The sequence below is a fragment of the Lupinus angustifolius genome, chromosome LG10, assembly GCF_001865875.1.
Source record: "Lupinus angustifolius cultivar Tanjil chromosome LG10, LupAngTanjil_v1.0, whole genome shotgun sequence".
Taxonomy (NCBI): Eukaryota; Viridiplantae; Streptophyta; class Magnoliopsida; order Fabales; family Fabaceae; genus Lupinus; species Lupinus angustifolius.
The window spans coordinates 5,502,380-5,517,864 of NC_032018.1; the positions used below are offsets into that span (position 1 = coordinate 5,502,380).

The 15,485-nt window shown below is 31.8% G+C and overlaps 1 protein-coding gene and 1 pseudogene across 3 annotated transcripts; both read left to right on the top strand.

Annotated features, from left to right (window-relative positions):
- Positions 578–1,775, top strand: LOC109358152 (annotated as a pseudogene).
- On the top strand, positions 2,318–7,995 carry LOC109358710 (phosphatidate phosphatase PAH2-like). 3 transcript variants are annotated; one of them, XM_019603113.1, is made up of 12 exons: positions 2,318–3,891; positions 4,032–4,262; positions 4,401–4,474; positions 5,292–5,376; positions 5,669–5,755; positions 5,857–5,929; positions 6,604–6,647; positions 6,748–6,876; positions 6,973–7,071; positions 7,302–7,361; positions 7,403–7,439; positions 7,567–7,982. In XM_019603113.1, exons 1-10 carry the CDS (start codon positions 2,908–2,910, stop codon positions 7,347–7,349), a joined length of 1,854 nt encoding a protein of 617 aa, XP_019458658.1. In that variant the 5' UTR covers positions 2,318–2,907; the 3' UTR covers positions 7,350–7,361; positions 7,403–7,439; positions 7,567–7,982. The 3 variants fall into 3 exon arrangements, 1 of the variants encoding a protein (XP_019458658.1); XR_002108999.1 differs by having other exon boundaries at positions 2,320–3,891; positions 7,302–7,439; positions 7,567–7,670; positions 7,869–7,995; XR_002108998.1 differs by having other exon boundaries at positions 2,320–2,510; positions 2,715–3,891; positions 7,302–7,439.

Here is a 15,485-nt window from a genome sequence, read left to right on the forward strand (position 1 = left end):
TAAGGTTCTATTATGTGGATTTGGTTAAGTTTTCCACTGTTGACTGTCATTTTTTTGCTGAAGAACCATTACTATATTGTTGGGATATAGTTCATGAAAATGAGGAATAACTTCCACGGTTATTATTATTGATAGCAAAGATAGACTAAATATAAAAACACTGAGATTATGACTTCATAATTTAGGGCTTTAGGCACGATCATTCAGGTAGAAAACAATGGGCAATCTATCAACAGTTTTAAGGGGCACCAATACAGAGTTGTGTACTGATTTTCTGTCCTCACAATGAAGACTGAACTCTTCACAGACGACTTAACACGTCTTACATTGTAAAATATCACACTTTTAGGTAGAAAATATCAAATCTATAACAGAATAAATCCTAGAGAAGTAACATGACTGTTAGTGGAAACTTACTCTCATTTTGCAAACATGTTATATAAAACATATGAGGATGGGTTTCTATAAAAGAGAATGTTGTGTTTTACTATTTAAACTATAGCACCATAGTGTATAGCATTAAGTCTCAATATTTTTTGTGTATGTGAAGTATGGCGAAAGTGAGCTCCCGTATATACCTACAACATTGCTCTTCTATACTATGCACGGTCTAGTTTTCATGCCACATGCACTTTGACAAATACTATTCTCTATCATTTTCTATTCCTTATCTTTAATTTCTATTGGTTTGTTAACATTCATACACAAGAAAAGACTACAAAGCCTCTTTCTCCCCCGCCACTAAAAAGAAAAGACTAAAGACTAAGATTTTCAGATATTGAATCATAATATTATTAGTATTCATGGCTATCTTACTGTATGGAAATCCATCAGCACCAAGAGAACATAGAAAACAATGTGAAAAAGCAAATTGAAGGAGGAGAAAAGTTAAAGCAAGAAAATCAACAAGAGTTCTCCTTCACAATCTCTCTCAACTCTTCCTCCACCACATTCATAGATGATAAATCCAAAGCTCCACCTTCTTCACTTGCAGTTGATTTATCTCCTGCTGATGATATTTTCTTCCATGGTCACTTGCTCCCTCTCCACATCTTATCAGACCTCCCTTCATTGCCTCCATCTTCGGCGAATTCCACTGATAGCTTCACCCTCCCAATCAGAGAGTTATTAAAAGATGAAAGTCTCACCAAGAACAATAATGTTAGCTGCAGCACGAGCAATAGAAGCAACATCACTATAGACACCAACAAAAACAACAACATAGAAAGCAACATCACTATAGACACCAACAAAAACAACAACATAGAAAGCAACAACATAGGTACCAAGGAAGAAAGTAACAAAAAGTCCAAACCTGCTTTCTCATTGTTTGGTTTAGCAAAATGGCAAAAAGGGTGTCAAGATAGGGATAAAGGGTATAAGAGAATCACCAAAGGAAGCTCAAGTTTGATCTGATTCATGCACTAAATAAGTACATAAGAATTGTGCTTTTCAAAGGGGGAAGAGAGAAAGTTAGACTCCATGGACAGTCACAATCTTATTCTTATTGTGCGAATGTAACTCAATAGAATAAGCAAGATTTGAGAGGTTGGAAGGGACAATTTTCAGCACCAGCATCAATGAGGACTTCTCCAACAAACAGTGGACTTTTGCTTGCAACAACAACTCTTTCTCCTGCTAGTGATAGCCATGGAAGAGTTGCATGCAGCTATTCAAGCTGCAATTGCCCACTGCAAAAATTCAATTGCAAAAGAAGATAAGCTTAAATGTTAATACAGTTACCAAGTTGGCAATACTCTTAGTTACCCATTACAGGATTCTTTACATTTTATCATACAATTAAAATAATTAATGTGGTTCACAGGCTTAGGGGAATCTAGTAACAATGTGATGATAAAGTGTAAGAGATAATTGTTTTCCTACTTGTATTTCATAATCATTGATTTCACATGCAGTATTGGATTCTTAAGAATGTAATATAATATTAGACTCAAATAAGAGAGCCAGACTCCTCTCTAATGATGGGAAGAGAGGACAGTAAGGTGAAAATATACATGAGAACCAAAAAATAAAGACATTTTTGTCCCTTTAACTTATACTGAATTACATTTATGCCCTTGAATATACGTTTAAAAATCTAATTGTCCTCTCGAAAATGGAGAGGAGTATGGTTCCAAATTAAGATGCACAACAGGAAATACTATACTATCAAAGAAATTTATAATGTTTGTTATGTTCTAGTCCAACTTGGTAAAATCTCCAGCCAGCTATTAATTCTTTTGAAAGTTAGCTCTGTAAGCTATTAATTCTTTTTCTGGGAGCGATAGTACCAGAAAAAAATAAGTACACGTCTGCCCCAAGAAAATTGAATACGTGACAATAAAGTATAAACACCAAGTAGAAAAACCATTGTATTTTTGTGTGCTACCTTAGTACCACACAAAACCGCGAAATCTGGAAAAGCAATAAGTGTTGGTTGATATCATCGTAGCTTGCATTGCACTGCATTAATCTGGGCCCCACTTTCACTTCCAAGTTCCCTGCACTGTGTGAGTTTTCATCATCCATGTCATTTTCATGCCTTCAATATTTATGTGATTGGATTATATTATAGATCAAATTCAACAATTTCCTTAAATATCTCTATTAAAAATAATCCAAACCTTAATATATTTGATGATTGTTACTGTTTTTTTGGCACATCCGAATCATTCAAACCGAATATTCTCTCAATTGGCGGTTCCTTATTTCAGTTCTGTTGGTCGGTGCTTTGATCTCTAATCACTCTGGATCTATGTTCTTTTGGTAAAAATTGATTCATACCCATATCATTAGAGTTAAGAAAGTTTAATTTTCCCCCTATCTTATTAAGGGAATTAAGACACACCCATCTGGGTTTTGATTGGAATGATTGTGTGTGAGAATTTGGATTTAAAATAATTGTTGATGATGCAAGCGGTGAGAAGGTACCTTAGCTATGGTGCTTACAGGGTTTCAGGACCCTTTTTCCCATTTGGTGGTGCTGTGGATATTGTTGTTGTTCAGCAGAAAGATGGGAGCTTTAAATCCTCTCCTTGGTATGTTAGATTTGGGAAACTCCACAGTGTTTTGAAGCCAAATGAAAAGGTTCAGGTCAGTATCAGTGTTAATGGTGTGGAACCTGATTTCCACTTGTATGTGAATCATAAAGGAGAAGCTTTCTTTGTCAGTGAAGAAGAGGAAGAATCGATGTTGTGTTCATCGTCTTCCGGTGATGATATAGATGATGGTCAACCACAGGGTAGTAGAGTGCATTTTAGGTCCAAAAGTTATAATTTTGACTCGGACAAGTCAAAATCTGCAGCTCTGGTTGATATAAACAATGACAAGATTGTGGAGAGGACTGGTTCTCGCCGTTCACGAATACTTGGATTTGTATTTGGTCGAAGGTCACTGAAAAGGGAAAGTGAAGATGGGGTAGAGTTAATGGAACGTGCTGAGATTGTGGCCGATCTGTTGGAGCTAAAGTGGTCCACCAATCTTACCTATGATCAACTGCCTCATAGAGAGAGTAAAAGGAAATGTGGCGATAACTTGGATAATGATGTATACCAAAGTAAAATGGAGGAAGGTTATTCTTGCAATGGCCAAGATGGCTTGAATTCCAAGTCTAGCTTTCAAGTTCCCGAAAAACATGGCAAGGAAAAGGGTGGAATAAATCCGTCATCTTTCAGCATCCCGGATAATGTTGTGGAAAATCTTGTAGTAAATGAAAACCAAGTTTCAAGGAGGAGGATTAACTTTGCAGATGATAGCGAGCGTGGCACGAATGTGAGGGAAGTAACTAGGCCTGAATTGCAAGAGGTGCAGTGCCTTTCTAGCAGAGAACTTGGACAAGTCCAAGTCCATGCTGATGATGTCTTACGCACTGTAACTGTAGTGGTACCTGAGGTAAACGATATTGAATTCTTCTTTATAAGATTATTGGACCTTTTATATGTCAACACAACAAGAGTAAGCAAAACAAAGAAAAAAATGTAAATAGTGTGTTCTGTTTTGTTTGATACTGTTACATGAAAGTTCTTCTTTAGGTTAGGGACTGTTCTCATTCTGATGTTGGTATGGTGTATGATATTGCGGCTGTTGGAAACCCACAAAAGTTTCAAAAATCTCGAACTGTCAATTTGGGTCAAAGACGATATCCAGCTAAGAAGCTTAGGGCAAAAACCCCAACATCTGAACAGCTAGCATCCTTGAATCTGAAGGAAGGGAGGAACATAGTAACTTTCAGTTTCTCTACAACTACATTTGGGACGCGGCAGGTTATTGATTATGAATTTCTTTTATTTATTTTTATTACTTGAGTCTTGCTTTCCTCTCCTTTTATCTTTGTTTCTTCATATGAAATCTCTCTTGTATTACTATCGCTATTTCATTGTATTTTATTGTTTGGCTATAAGGTTGATGCTCGAATATATTTGTGGAAATGGAACACTCGTATAGTGATTTCAGATGTGGATGGGACAATTACAAGGTGAGGATCTATTCTATTATTATCTTAAAAGGAAACTATTTTCCAAGTAGTTATTATACTCTTACAGAGTACTGGTTAATATCTATTCTTTTGAGTTTTGATAGTTTCTTTCCTTTTTATTTTTGATTTGATCTTCTCTTGCTATACTTGATGTCTTCGGAAAAAGTGCTCATCGGCAATCTTGTTATAATCTTGTCACTGATTGTACCAATTTATTTTTGCTCAATAAAATTCTGTGTCTATGCCAACAACAATAACTCGACATATGATGCATTTCTCAAGAGCTTCTGAATTCAGGGTTTTTCTAATCAAGGGCAATGCATATCACACAAAACATGTTCTTCAGATATATGGCAGGATTGGATCTTTTGTGCTATGTAAACTTCTGCTCTATGATACTTTTACTGTTCTGAAAAAACAATGAACGCTCCATAAATCCTGTTTCTGTTGACCCTAGTGTGATGCTTTTCCTCATTTCCTGTTATTACCTCAAGAAAAATAGACACGGGTGTTTAGTTTATACTTTATAGTGCTAATGGGATACCATCATACCAGGATTAGCGTCATCTGTTCGTTCAGTTGTTTGCTGCTCTAAAAGCATATGAACCTTATTCTGTTCTTTTTTTCTTTCTCATTTGATTACCTTTCTGCTTAATTTCCTTCATATGGTTTTTCGAAATTTTTAACCTCAGACTCATTTGATTACCTTTGCCTATTAGTGTTCATAACATCCACTTCTCTTTTGTTTTTGGCACTAGTTTTATTTACTTTGTTGCGTGATAATGTTAATTTCTTTCTCTTATTTCACTTCTTACAGGTCAGATGTTCTAGGTCAGTTCATGCCTTTGGTCGGAGTTGACTGGTCACAGACAGGCGTTGCACATTTATTCTCAGCTATCCAGGTTTGTTTTATGTTGTTCATGTGTTTAAATATTATGAGACTACTACAATGTGATTGTTTTTTGTTCTGTGGTTAAATCTTGAATTCACTGATCATATTCATACATAATGCCTGTGGGCAATGTTCTTGAACTGGTGGGCTCAAAACAAATGAAGGCCACACCTTTTTTTATTTCTATTTTTCATGTTCAGCCATTCTAATGATTGATTAATCTTCTGGTCTTTCTTTTTTATTTCATTCTTTAACGGGGTATTGTTTGTGGGATTTCCCATTGTCTATTTCACACTTTACAGGATAATGGCTACCAACTCCTTTTTCTCAGTGCCCGTGCTATCTCTCAGGCCTATCGCACTAGACAATTCCTATTCAACCTTAATCAGGTAATGCATAACTTTAAAACCAATTTTAAATCAAGAATGGACCCAAAAAGACACCAAAATAAAGCAGTTTACTTTATCCTATTTGTTTTGTCATTTTGCAGGATGGGAAAGTCTTACCGGATGGTCCTGTTGTTATTTCCCCCGACGGAGTTTTTCCTTCTCTATATCGAGAAGGTAACTAGTCTTCTTGTCTTTCTTTTTTGTTTCTTCTTACTGTGCATGATAACTTTCCCTCCTCACTTGTATAGGACTAGTTATGTATTTTTTTGGGTACAAAAATGTTGAGATGAAGTATAGGCTACCTCCATTTCAAACTGTGAAGGTTTAATTAAAACTGGAGTCTGGACTAGTGTCATTCTTTTACCTAAAACTGCAGATAGCCTTTATACTATAACCTAAGGAAGGCTATACTATGAATCTTCAAAAATAGTAGAAATGTGAAGAATTGGAAAACTGAACGCATAGGAAAACCAAAAAAACTGAAACTTCTAGTTTACCTCTGATACACATCATGTTTCGCATGAAGATACACACAGTGCAGACTATCTTTGTAAAAATGGTTCATAATCATAAATGAATAAGGAAAATATTATTATTGGATCGGATGAATTTTATGGACCACTAGAGTTATTTGAACATTTCAAATTCTACAACTTCTCTTACAACAAATCGAATTATTTCTTTCTCTTAGTTACTTTTCATTTTTTATCTCTACATAAATTGGTTCTTAAAATAAAACTTTTGTTTATGGACAAGCTTTCATAATTTGAATTATGATTGGGTATGAAATGGCCTGATTATGCCTTTATATTATTTGGACAGTGACACATTTCTTTTTTATTTTTCAGTTATCCGGAGGACTCCTCATGAATTCAAAATTGCATGTTTAGAGGTAAGGTTCCCACCAACGGGTATTAAAGTTGACGCAATTTTAATACTTTTAGCATGGTCATCCTGTTATTTAAGATAAGTTAAGATCTTGATGTGTCCAGGACATCAGGGCACTTTTTCCTCCTGATTGCAATCCATTCTATGCTGGTTTCGGAAATAGAGATACAGATGAACTCAGCTACCTTAAAGTTGGAATCCCAAAAGGAAAAATCTTCATTATTAATCCCAGGGTAATAAATCTTCCATACTTTTTAAAAATATCTAAATGCTTAAAGTTCCTGAATGTTTAAGGTTGCCAAAATCCATCCTTATGTCCTAATTTTCAGGGAGAGATTGTTGTAAACCATTATCTTGACACAAAATCATACACTTCTCTTCATGCTATCGTGAATGGAATGTTCCCACCTACATATTCGTCTGAGCAGGTCTAACTATGCAGCTTCCTTATGTTTTCTTTTTGTCTCCTTCATAATATCAACTACCTCCGTCCCCTTCAACCAAAAACTGGCACAAGTGGGGGACTGTGGTCTACTTAGTTTGGCATGCCGGTTGATTGTTTTATATTTGTCTGGAGGGAAAATGTGAATCTGATGTTAGGATTTATTTGTGATGTAACTTACTTTTTCGTGTTGTTCTTGCTGAATATCGGTTGCAGGAGGATTTCAATTCATGGAATTACTGGAAGATACCCCTTCTCTTATAAATATTTGATAGGGCCTTGTGGAATGTATTGCTCAAATATCTTGGTCTGGTTAGGATGGGTGCTTACTGTGCTGCACATAGAATTACATAGGTAAATTTGATATATTGCTGCACATAATCCATTTAGACTCTAGTGTAGGATTTTAAAGCTTTAGTACAAAATACTTACACCTTTTTAATTTGGTTTTTAACTTGAGTTGTTCCTTTGATTTGATCAGAGTTCAGAAGCTTTATAGGTGTATTGCATGACTACTAATCTTGAAGATGTGATGCAATAGTTAGAACATGGACCATCATAGATGGTTCTTCTGTCCAAGTTCTAATGTCTTGGACATCTTCATAAAATTATAGCATTATACCATGTAATGTTTTTGCATGGCTTTTCAGCCCTTTTTGTTGAATGTCATGTTGGTGTATATGGAAAATGATGCTTGCCAATCAGTTTTGTCAATTTAGATTTGGTTAACTATTAATGTTGTACATTTGCCTTACATCATGACTATTTTGTTATGTTGTATTCCATTTGTACATTATTTTTGTGTATGTGTTATGTTCTCTACGTGTTATAGGCTATTAATAAGGTTGAAAAATGTGTACAAAAACAATATGCATATATAGTAGAATTTGGTGTATATTATTCCTCTTCAGCCTTCAAAAGAAAATCCTCTATCTCCATATTTGAATACTGAGATTATAAATAACTAGATTATCTCTAAGGGAATAACCATGATTGCTGAACCTAAACTTAGGACATTATAGAGAAGGTTAATTTCCCTTTAAGGTAACAATTTTTTTTAAAGTTTATGATGCATATGTTTAATTTCATAATTCAACAGAACTTAAACCATACAATAGTTCTTAGATAGCAGAAATGAAACTACAATATAAAAGAACGTGTCACCAATAACTCCATAAGAAATTATTTGTACAATTGTCTTGTTACTCATTGATTATAAAACTAATTTTAATTATTGTGAAACCTGTATGAGATAGAGTTTAATATTTATCAGTGTAAAAGTTTATATATACAATTAGTATATCTATTAAAGTCATATTAAAATATAATAGATGGTTAGAAAGTTAGGAATTAACAAGTTAGGTTTATGTTAGTTACTTGCTTTACAAGTTTTCTTTTCTTCTTTTCTCTTGTATATATAAGTCATATTGTCTCACTTCTTATTTAATCAATTCAATTCATTATTTCTCAATCTTTGTTTCTCATTCTTATTTCTTTAAGCTTCTTTAAGCTTTCTTTTATAGACTTTTTGATTCATCAAGAAGCTTTCTTTTCGTGGCTCTTACCATATTTTAACATGGTATCAGAGCATAATTATCTTTTGATAGCTTCCGCTTATGGTTCCATGAAGGATTTCATGGAAAACTTCAACAATCAAGAACATGGTGATGCTTTCTTTTTCATCTCAATGACCTTTATTAGTGTTATCTTGTTTCTAATAGGTGACAATTCTGCATGTGACAAGACTATCTTGATTTCTTTGATTGCTCTTGCGTTGTTCTTCAACATCCAATGTTTCTTTTCAACATTTGGCCCTAAATTCTTCATTATCAACTTCTTCATCGACTTTCAAATTCAGATCAAAGGAGTTTGTTTTTGGTCAAGAATTCTTTTCAAGTGCATAAACTAGCTTCTTGATATCCTCAAGCTCTTCAAAATGGAGTATCATGACCAATTTATCCTATACAAGATTACATCATTTTCTTATTCTTCATCATTTACCCCTCTTTCTTATTCATCATAGAAGTATCTCATTAGGATCAAGATTCTGATCTGTTCTCTCTCTCTTTGATCATCGATCATTGGTTCGCTTCTATCCATGATGGTTAAGCTCAAATATAACTTCTGTCATGTATAGTTAAACATTGGATGGGTAGCTTCTGTCCATAGTGGTTAAGCAAAGATATAGCTTCTGCTATGGATGGATAAGTGTTTGATGATATAGCTTCTGCCATGAGTGATTAAGCGTTGTTATTACTTCAAATCAAGCTTCAAATCAATTCCAAGTTGGAGAGTGGAAATTTTCACTAACCAGCTTGATGGGGATATTAAAGATATATGATAAGTTATTTTGAAAGATGATAGTTGATTAGAAAGTTAGGAATTAACAAGGTAGGTTTATGTTAGTTACTTGTTTTACAAGTTTTCTTTTCTTCTTTTCTCTTGTATAAATAAGCCTTATTGACTCACTTCTTATTCAATTCATTCAATAAGAATATTATCAATCCTTGTTTTTCATTCTTCTTTCTTTAAGCTTTCTTTTATACACTTCTTAATTCATCAAAAAACTTTATTTTCATAACTTTTACTACATTTTAACAGTATCATTTATCATTCATTTATGTTACTTTTTTGAAGAGTCAATTATAAGTGCATATGTATTTTAAGATTATTTGACCCAGAAATATTGAAGCTAAATATATTATTTGAATGATCTTATTATCATTAACCAGTGAGAGAATATAGAATGAGCATGAAGTAATAATACCGTATTATTCCACGTCTTTGAATCAAAACATCAACATCATAAAACTGATTGCTATTATTTTATATCATATAACATTTCTTCAATAACAATATAGCATTATTAAGGTTGTTACACATCTTATATTCTTATGAAAAACAGTGCCAAAAACACACAAAAACATCAAACAAGGAAAACAAAGTTGATACATATAAGAGATACCCTTCATGCAACACATGAATAACTACTTCCTCCTGTTCTTCATGGATGATGGAGAGCTTGAACATGTAGTTCAAAATTTGTAATGTTTAGACTTGCAATCAAGGATATAATCAACAAGCATGTCAAGTTCATCCTCTCCACTAATATGTCCATCACGGTTTGTGTCAGCTTTCTTCATAGCTAAATAGGACCTCAAATCAGGCCAGTAGGAACCAAAATCCTTGAAAGCTTTCTTCAACTCATCCCTGCTAAGACAATTGTCCTTATTTTTATCTGCTTTCCTCAATATTTCCCTTATTTTCTTTTCAATCATAGGCAGATTCGAAGGGAGGGCTTTAGAATCAAATTTAGCCATTTTGAAGCTTCACCAAGTATGAGGCTACGGTTTTAGAAATATATGATTGTTGGCATCAAATAACACTTGTTTTATAGTAGAGAATAAAGAAGAGAAGATAAATTATCTCCTTCGGTCATTGAAATCATGACATGCGTCATATTTAATCATTTTCTACAAAAATATTTCTAAAACTAGACAAAATAATACACATGTCATATTTTTACTGACCAAATGAGACAAATTATCTTCTAGTATGAGGAAATACTTTATTTTGTTTGTAGTACTAGTGGATGTTGATTTAAGTCTAAGTAATAAGTATCACTCTTTATTGACAATATCAATGTTAAACCATTTAAAAGCAATGTTAGAAAGAATTTTAGTACCTAACATTTTGGTATTTGTAAGGTTGCATTATTCCTCCAAAACATGATTCTCCGGTCTCAAATGTGGCACGGGGAATGATTCTTTGAGATCAATCACCCCTTGCATTATCTTATGTTCTGTAATTAATACTCTACCTGCTGTGCCATAGGATAAAGAAAAAGAATCTACATCCCATGGCATTCTCTTTATATGCTTATGTTAGGGTCAAAAAGGAAAGGAAAAAGGAAATGCGTACAATCTATGCTAAAGGTTCCTATTTGTTTAATATCTATGTATTTGTTGGAAGATTTTCCATCATCAAATAAAATATTCTTCTATAAGCTATCTGAAATAATTATATAAGTAAAGTTAACATTATATCTTGATCCAAAATTTTAAAATATTATATTTATGAGTTCATATATTTATATGTTTTTAACTTATCCATTTCTACACAATCTGATACTTCTTCTTCACACTTAGAATACCGAGCTTTTCTCTCTCAAATGTGATTTACTCCCCTTCAAGTATCAGATGCACTAAAGCTTAGCTCTCATATCTATTTGTATCGTCGTTGACTTCTCTTGTCATCAACCGAACATGTTGCCTTGACTCCAATCAGGAAGATTTCTGACTCTAGGATTGACCACTTGCTGCTTCAACATTTAGTTGAGTCATCAAGCTATAAGCTCTGATACCACTTGTTGGAAGATTTTTATTCATAAGCTATAACATTCTTTCACGGACTACGTGAAAGAATCATATAAGTGAATTTAACATCACTTCTTAACTCAAAACCTTAAGGCATAAGAGTTATATGTTTATCCACTTATATATTTTTCAACTCATTCATTTCTATACAATATAAGACTTTTCTTCGCACTTGAAATATCCAACAATACATATTATTAAATTAATAATTCATTGTGATCATACTATAAAACTAGAACCATATATAATCTATACTATATATAAAGCCAAAACTTGAAATAACTTCCTTCATGGTGTAATTTTCATTTCCTATATTGCCCTTAATATTATTTAATTTTTACAAAAAAACTATGTAATCCTAAGTAACTACCACCAATATATTAATTAACCATATATCTCACCTTAAATTAAACATTATCATAAACACACAAAAAAATATAAAGTACACCAAACATAACAAATACATTTTAATTCAAAAAAATGAAATATATAAAAATTGAATATGTAGTATTATACAATATTCGCCAACAGGCACGAAGTGCGTGTACACATTAGTCTATACTATTAATAAAGCCAAAACAAGTAATAACTACCATGGTATAATTTTTAAATTCCATTTTTATCATTTTTAACATTTCCTTAATAAATGAAAACTTACACATTTTGCTTTCATTTTTTTATCAATACATTATTACCCATCCACACATTCTTTTTTATCTTATCTCTTTCTCAACTCAAATATAAAACAATAGCACATGAAAAAATATATCCAACAACTCAATAATGATTATTAGATGCACGAGAAATTTATAAAAGTTTTGTGTATATCATATCAATTATTACATCTTATATTCTTAAATTTACATTTTCTATTGAACTTATATGTTTCATTTTTTATACTTATAACTTATATAGAAAAAAAATAAGAATGCGGGTCGATCGGCACGGAGTGCCGGTCGACACGCTAGTATTCTATAAGGGAATTTTCCTTTTATTGATAATATTTTTCTCTGTCTATGGAAGGATCAAATCTCAAACATGATGCTTATAAAACTTATATTAATTGTGTTTGGTTTGGTTGATTATTGATTTGGTGATAAATTTAAATGAATTACTAACCACGTTCTCAATTTTTTTAAAATAAAAAAATTATACAACATGAGAAACTGGCCATGTAATGTAAAGTTGTCTATTTAATTAGAGTAGTTTTGATTGGTTATATGAATAGCAAAAGGATTATCTGTCCCAAGATAATTTTGTCTCATATACCTAGCTAATCAAACTATATAGAATAATATGAAAATATTAATTTATGTTATTATAATATTTTTTAATTAAGTTAATTTTTTAATTGAATGTGGATACCAAGTGAGACTTGAATGAGGACAAGTGATCTCCATAATATTAAAAGTTTCTTAATTAGTTATAGGATGAGTTAAGTTTATCTACTAATAATCAACTAGGCTTTTAAATATCCATTTAAAAAATTTATGATTAAGGAATGGAGATGAAGAAAATGTATAGAACTGTGAGAGTGTTAGTAGTCTTAATTTTTTAGGGTCAATAACTTTATCTTTAACCATGAAATTCTTTGTTAAAGATGATATATGTCATTTTTCTTTTAAAGGTAGGAATATGTCATATGGCTTATTTTCTTATATTTTATGGTTGGGTTGAATTAGACTTTTTTTAAAGCAAAACCTATCTAGACCCAAATATTTACACTCTTATTTTATTTTTAAATCGATGCACTAAATTTGTAATCTATATTCAGTACTATTAATATATGTTAAAATATTTAGAAATGTAACGATCAAAAAAATATAGTGTAGATATTAAAATTGGAGACATGAACTAACCATATGCTAACCAAATATCAAGGCACCAGTGGTCTAGTGGTAGAATAGTACCCTGCCACAATATAGACCTGAGTTCGATTCCCGGCTGGTGCAATTAGTTATTTTAAGTTTTAATTTATACTAAGCTACTCCTAACTGCCTAACATTACTCAAACAAGTTGTTATTTTTTAGTATAAAAAGTCACATTAATGGCATGGTAAGGATATTCAATAATATCTAAACAAAGAAAACTTGTTTATGTACGGTTAGAGTTACTATGTTATCTATACTTACTATAAAGGCAAAACATAGTATAATTTCTATCTCCTATTTTTATCATTCATATTATTTAATTTTTACAAAAAGACCATATACTCATAAATAAACATCACCAACACATTAATTAATTATATCTTTCACATTAAATTGAACATTATCATAAATACATAAAAATTATAACAAATACATTCTAATTCTAAAAATAAAATATATAAAAATTGAATACGTAGTACCATATAATATTGACCGGCAGGCACGAAGTGCCTGTACACACTACTTATATATAAAGCCAAAACATTGTATAACCACCACCACGGTATAATTTATATAGTCCTATTTTGCCCTTCAATTTTTAAATTTAAAAAAAATCATATAGTCCAATGTAACCACCTCAAACATATTAATTATAAGTTGCATATTCTAATAAAGACAAAAAATATATATAATATAAAGTAAATACAACACAAAAAAGACATTTTAATTCTACAAAATGAAGTGTATAAAAATTATTACTTAGTACCAAGGTTATTGCGACTGGACCAGACCAGACGGTCCAACCGTCACCCGCTTAAATAGACGGTCACGTACACCCTGAAAACCATGATCATTTCCAAGTCATTTTAGGTCGTGGGAAAACCGGTCCAACCGGGTTAGACCTTGTAAAACAGGAATAACCCAATTGGTTAAACTAGTCAGCTATAAGAAATTAAAAAAAAAAAACAATGCAGTAAAGAACGTAACTGCACAGTACACAACAATTCTTCTTACATTATGCAAAACATAATATTGATAAGTAAGTTATTCACATATTTTAATTAATTATATAATATATGTGTATATATATATATATATATATGATTATATACAGTGACGGATCTTGATCATAACTTTAGAGGGGCAGGATTATGATTTATACAAAACTAACATATGAAATTATTAGAATATATATAAATTTTAAATGTAAAAATTAGTTATTTTCTCATGTATGAATTCCCAAAAAACATGATAGAAAATTTAACATAACAAATCTATCAAGAAATTACAAATATTCCTAAGCACAAAGAAGTTCATTATCTCTTATAAACATTATATATATTTTAAACTCAGAAGAATAAAAAATTGAGCATAAAGTTAGTTTTTATGTCCTCTTAAATAGAGAATCAAAATAATGTATGCTTGAGATTGATAAAACTATAATATTTAAAATAAAATTGTAAAGAGAAAAATAAAAATAAAGATAGAGATAACAAAATTAAGAGCAACATACATAGAGAATGGAATAAACCCACTAAAATTGATTAATCAAAAAATAGTTCACTAACATGTAAGAAATATGCCTCTTGTGACATGAATGGATATATCATTTCATTGTTTCATGTCATAACTCTTGGATGAAGAGTCATCAATGAAATGTTAAGACTCTTGGAAAAGAGCCTATATATAGTGCTTGATGGAAGCACTATACTAACAAGAAAAAGGACCATAAACATTGTCCCTATCTCTGCCCATAAAGATTGCTCTATCAGCCATCACTTAAGGAAGAGCATAGTAAGAACGGGAAGGAGATAGAAAAGTTACTCTATAAACCAAGAACACCAAACAACAACTAAATGGAGGATCGTATCGCCATAGGGAAAGGTTAGTAATTTGTAACTATTCTTATGGATGTGAAAACTATGATTTCTTAAGATCCATTTATACATTTTATACATGACTTCAAATAAAGTTTACATGTGGTATCAGAGCACTGTGTTGAAGAACTTATAGTTTTCCATTAATTTTAATTCGATCCTGAATGATGTTTTAAAATGTGTTCTTGAATGTTTAAAGAACTTCACTATATTTATTTTCGCTGCATCATAGTAACAATTAATGAAAACAGAAACAAAATATTATATCTATTTTA